At 34.4% G+C, this 6,334-nt stretch overlaps 1 protein-coding gene across 1 annotated transcript; it reads left to right on the top strand.

Annotated features, from left to right (window-relative positions):
- Positions 1-2,765: 2,765 nt before the first annotated feature.
- Positions 2,766-6,027, top strand: LOC111884547 (L-ascorbate oxidase). Its single transcript, XM_023880864.3, has 5 exons — positions 2,766-3,044; positions 3,127-3,219; positions 3,330-3,542; positions 4,564-4,767; positions 4,859-6,027. The coding sequence occupies exons 1-5, from the start codon at positions 2,766-2,768 to the stop codon at positions 5,819-5,821; spliced, it is 1,752 nt and encodes a 583-aa protein (XP_023736632.1). The 3' UTR covers positions 5,822-6,027.
- Positions 6,028-6,334: the final 307 nt, after the last annotated feature.

The following is a 6,334-nucleotide window of genomic DNA, read 5'->3' as shown; positions in this document are numbered from 1 at the left end:
TATTTGGTTGCTTTCTAATGATCCATTCCTAGGTTGCTTAGATTTATGTCCAACATGCGTACAAGATAGGGACATGTATATACTTGAGCGTACATCAGATTCTCAACAAAGAAAACATAATGAATATTTGATTTTTGAATGCCAAATATTTCAATAATCTTATTGATGTAGCTCTTTTGTGATCATCCTAGAACTCCATGAGTTTTGTCTCGTTGAATCTAAATTCTTAATACACAATAGGCTTGCCTAAGATCTTTCATTTCAAAATACTTTGAATAAAATCTATTAGTGGAAAGAAATATGTCATTAACATACAAATCCATAAACATATATTTACTCCTAATGAATTTTTGATAAAAACAATCATCTACTATATTTACGTCAAAACCAAACGAGATAATTAATAAATGAAACTTGTGGTACCACATATGGGGTATCCTAAGTTGAGGTTGTTGAGTTTGTTCATTATATATAGGAGATTGAATAACATTGTCGGTCATTGATTCATATTCTGTACACTATCGAAAGCAATAATAGGAATCAAGATTAATTTCTCATTAAGGACAATGTTTTTAACCTTGATTCTCCTCCAAACTCTACATCCTCAAAGAATGTTTCACTATCTAAAATGTAAGGTCAATATCTATGCAATTGAGATCTAACATAATGCCTATATTCCATTCCGCAAAGTTAGTCTCATTGAGTAGATAAATGTGATCATTTTTGGCAGATATAATGCTAGAAATCACAGTTGTGGTTTTAAGAGCATAAGTAAGTACTATTATTTTGTATGTCAATTAATTCATAAATCATAATCAATAAGTTAAATTTATAACATCTTTAGAAGGTATTGACACAACATTAATATAAAGTCTTTCGACAATAATATTATCTTGCAAGAGATATCCTTGTTTAGCGATAAAACATTGACAATAAATAATACCAATTAACAAGCCCCTCTTTGGATTGAATTATTCATCATATGAAACCAAAAAAATCGCCTCATGTTTAGCATCACATATGTGTTTATCCAACCAAATATCAGTTAACATTTGTGTCGACTAAAACCCATATTAATAAACACATAAACCATAAAATTAGTAATAAACGTCGACAATAAATCATATTATTAACATACAATTATTTGGATTAACTTGTTAATGACATGTTGGTGATTTTAGTGTTATCAACATATTTTGGTGTAATTATTATTAATAATGAGATAGGCCGAGTTCCATTTACTAATCGAGTTTGGAGGTGTGGATGCACACTCAGTTTGATAAATGTGAGCTCGGGAATACAGAGGTCTGGGGGCAGTGCCCCTGGGTGCAGGATTCCAAGGGGCCGCAGCCCCTTGATGGGGTCTAGGGGTAGCTCCCCTAGCGGGTTCCAAGGGGTAGAGCCCCTGGTGGTGGTTTCGCCAAAAACCCCTGGCAGCGCCCCAAAACCTAAGCAAAATTTTGTATCATGTGAGACTCCAGCCATGCAACTTTCCACCAAAAACCCCTGATAACATCATGGTGATGTAGGTACTGGTTGTGTCCAATAACTACCATGTTTTGTCACCATTTTTGGTTTAACACATTTTAACCACTTTTCCCTCAAGTATAACAACTTTCTCTAGTTTCAGAAAAAAGGTTAAACATTTATATATTCAAAATTATATCATAATTTCTCTATCTCTCAAGAACACATCAAAGCAAGGTATTTTATGTTTTCAATTCGAATTAGGCCTGTAATTTGAATTTGTTTATTATTGGGTTATCTCACTTCTGAATTCGTATAACCCATGTAAAAAATACGAATTACAAATTTGAAAAGTGTTTAATAAACATGATCCTTAAATTTATCCAAGTCTATATTAATTGTTATTTTGATTCCTTTATTTTCTAACACATTGAACAATTAAATATAGATGTTGGAAGTTTGGACTACAAATTAATTGAATATTTGGGCAAGTGTTTTTATCTAGTTATGAGTTCAAGTTGTTTCTCAGTAAAGTCTAGAATCCTTCATTATCTCGGATGTCAAAAAGCCTGGTTGTTAGAAACCGGGTCGTATGACCCTTTCACAATTGCATCCCATAATCATATAAAACGGTTATGTTTGAAAACTCGGGTCATATTGCCCATTCCTTTATAAGAGCGGTTCTCTATTTAATATAGCTTAGTTTTTTCAAAAAAAATGGGTCCTATTTGCGTTTGTGTAGTAGTGTTTCATACGTCTAAAGTGTAAGGATTCTAATTTTCACAGTTACACGAGAAAACAATACAATCTTTTTCAAAAAATAAAAATAAATAAATAAATAAATTTTTAGATGATGTCATTTTTCGCTACATTTTATGACGACATCAAAAACGTAGTTTTGATTTTTCAAAAGCTAAAAAGAAATCTACACACCAACCTTATTTTCACAGATGCACCAAAATTTATGAGTATTTTGATTATTTTTAATTTTTGTGGCTATTGTATAGTAAAATCTAAAAAAACAAAAAAAACAAAACTACTGTGTGGTCAGTTTATGTTCTAAATTAAACATCATCAATTTAAATCAAAATCAAGGCAAACAAGATAATTAGTCATTCAATAGAATCACAACACGTGGAAAACGGAGAAGATCTATCAAGTAACTGAGTAAAGCAAGTGGGTCGTTCACATTTTACTTAGTTAATTATACCTACTTCGGACTTGTGTTCATACCTACCATCTCTCTCTATATATACCATAGAGTTAAACGATTCTTTCATATCACTTCTATAACCTCAATGGCTCCAAACAGGCTTACACCCATATGTTTACTTGCATGCTTATGGTGTTTTGGGGTGTTTGGGAGATCCATTTCGGGTGAAGAGGTTAAGTACAACTGGGAAGTGAAGTACATGAAAGGCGCACCAGATTGCATGGAAAAAGATTTCATCATCGGCATTAATGGTCAGTTCCCTGGTCCGACAATCAAAGCTCGAGCTGGAGACAACGTTGTTGTTAATCTCACAAACAAGCTTGATAAGGAGGGAGTTGTTATCCATTGGCATGGTATTAGACAGGTTAGAACCCTTCACATGTTTTATATACTTTTCTTCCTAATCTTTGCATGGTTAATTTCTAATCGTTTCTTGAAAAAAAAAGTTGAAAACACCATGGGCGGATGGAACTGCAGCCATATCACAATGTCCCATAAAATCTGGAGACACGTTTACATACAACTTCACAGTTGATAAGGTATGTGTGTATAGTGTCGTATATGATGTGTTATTATGCATTTTGGAGAAAGTTTTGAGTTAAGTGTAAGTATGATAAGTAAACGTTAATTAATCCGATTGAGTGTGCAGGCGGGTACGTACTTTTACCATGGACATTTGGGGATGCAAAGATCAGCAGGGTTATATGGAATGTTGATAGTCGACGTTGAGAAGGGAAAGAAGGAAGCTTTTCATTATGATGGGGAGTTTAGCCTCCTTCTAAGTGACTGGTGGCATAAAGGTATTGAAGAACAAGAGGAAGATCTCAATGCCAAACCTATGATTTGGATAGGTGAAGCTCAGGTATAACATGTCATAGAATATATCTTAATTTATATTTTTTATATTGTATACCTTTGATTTAATATTTAATTTGTTAAAATTAACTTTTACCTAAAAATTTTAGTCTAATAAAACAGTATGTGTGACAGAAAAGTCATATGGTAAATAAATTTTCTTTATCTTCCGCTTTTGATAAACCGAGTTTAAGAATGTCCTCTCTAATCCAACCCACAGTAATTTCATTTGGAATGGAACCCACTTTTAAGTAATTTATATTTCATGTCTAGTATCAGCTAGTTAATTTGTTTTAATTAAATCGTGTAATGTTTAGGATTATTAACTTTATCTCTATGGTTTAGGGTAATTTGCGCGTTTGGTCCCTAACTTATTTTTTTAACTCGGAAGGTCCATATTGTTTGTTTTTGTTACGCGCTTGGTCCCTATCTTACCTAAAAAGACTATTATGCCCTTGGTTTTTTTAATTTATTTAAATAAACACACCCCTAATCCCACCCCCTCACCTTACCCCACCTACCCATCATTTTAACCTCTTTAAATAATAGTCTTTTTAGATAAGACAGGGACCAAACGCGTAACAAAAATAAACAGTAGGGACCAAACGCATAACAAAAACAAACCATAGGGCCCTTCCGAGTTAAGAAAATAAGTTAGGGACAAAGCACGTAAATTACCCTAAACCATAGGGACCATTCGTGTAATTTACTCTAAATATTGACGAGAGTGTTGATATATAAAAAAACTGAAATGCAATGTTGCATCTTTTGTTTGAATCCCCTTGAAGCAACATGATGTATTCATAACTAAGTGCCGGAGATATGAATATTAATTCTTTATTTTTGCATGTAGATGCATATACGTATAGTTGTTTATGAATTCAGGAAGATTTACAAACTAATTATGGTTTTATACTTTAAATTTGAAACAACTTTATTAAATAAAAAAACTAAACTGGGGCAATTAGTATACATGTTGTTTAGGAGTAACAACTAGTATATTCATGATTTGAAACAACGTTTTGTAGAGTGTGCTAATAAATGGAAGAGGGCAATTCACCTGTTCATTAGCAGTGCCCCCTAATAGCAAAGACTCTAAGGGTTTACCAGGGTGCAAGTTCACCGGAAAAGAACAGTGCGCACCTAACATCCTCGACGTCGAGCCAGGGAAGACATACAGGCTGAGAGTAGCAAGCACTACTGCCTTAGCTTCACTCAATGTCGCCATTGAGGTAACACTATAAATTATCCTTCTTTCTTTAAACACCATTGATATAATCGAGTCAAATACAAACAAACTTACGAAGTTTCTCATGCATGCAGAGCCACAACATGTTGATGGTGGAAGCTGATGGGAACTACCTCCAGCCATTTTCGGTCAAGGACTTTGACATATACTCTGGTGAAAGCTACTCAGTAATATTCAATACACATAAACATTCTTCCCATAATTACTGGATTTCAGTGGGTGTAAGAGGAAGAGACCCGACAAAAACCGCTAGAGGCTTAGCCTTATTACACTACACATCCGCCAAGGTGTCAAAACGTCCGAAGCATCATCCTCCCACAACCCCTCGATGGAACGACTACGCTCATAGTAAATCATTCACTTACAAACTTCTTGCACATCCAGGATCACCGAAGCCTCCAGCCAATTACGATCATCGAATCTTCCTCCTCAATACCCAAAATTTCATGGAAGGTCAAACCAAATGGGCAATCAACAATGTGTCACTTAAGTTAACGGAAACACCTTACTTAGGGTCAATAAGATATGGTTTAACTAATGCGTTTGACCAAATAAGTCCACCTGAAACATTCAGTGACACATATGATATAACTAAGCCTCCACCGAATCCCAACTGCACGATTAGCAGTGGGGTTTATAATCTTAATTTTGGCAAGACTTATGACGTGATACTACAAAATGCGAATTTAATACAGGAAGGTGTCAGTGAGATACATCCATGGCACCTTCATGGGCACGACTTTTGGGTGTTGGGGTATGGAGATGGGAAGTTTTCCAAGAAAGATGAAAAGAAACTGAATTTGGTAAACCCGCCTTTGAGGAACACAGTGGTTATATTTCCTCATGGGTGGACAGCGATAAGATTCATGACTGATAATCCAGGTGTGTGGGCATTTCATTGTCATATAGAGCCTCATTTGCATATGGGAATGGGTGTGATTTTCGCAGAAGGGGTTCATCTTGTGCGGAAGATACCAGATGAAGCTCTTTCTTGTGGCTTGACGGGTGAGATGCTAATGAGGCAAAATCACAACTGAAGTAGGTTAAGTGGATAAGTATATTTCGCTAATAGTAATAAGCATCAACTCCCTAAACATATATAATTTGTGGGGTTGTTTCTTGGCTTGTAATATTTATGTAGGGTACGTGTCTTGGGGGATGTAACTTGGCTTTATGGATATATAGTAAGTTGCCATTTGTATAATATTAAAAGCCAATATTTATATTATTAGTTATGTTCCAATATTCTCTTAAGTAGTTTGCTAATTCATTATGTTCCAATATTCTCTTAAGTAGTTTGCTAATTCATTATGTGTGTGTAATGATTTTGGGTTCTCGTTATATGATTTGACACGTAAACGATCTAATCAAAAACAAATACAAAAGTTATATAACTAGAGACTTAGGGCATCCACAATGCATTGAACCACATAAAATTCAATGGATTGTTACATCATTTTTCTACAATCCATAAAACTCTATCATTTTTTTTTCTACAATGCATTGAACTCTACAAAGTTCAATAGGATGTTACAAAATGTAATTTATAG

Source organism: Lactuca sativa, chromosome 9, assembly GCF_002870075.4.
Source record: "Lactuca sativa cultivar Salinas chromosome 9, Lsat_Salinas_v11, whole genome shotgun sequence".
In the NCBI taxonomy this organism is placed as follows: Eukaryota; Viridiplantae; Streptophyta; class Magnoliopsida; order Asterales; family Asteraceae; genus Lactuca; species Lactuca sativa.
Note: the sequence above shows the minus strand (reverse complement) of the source record. Positions and strands in the feature narration are given on the sequence as shown.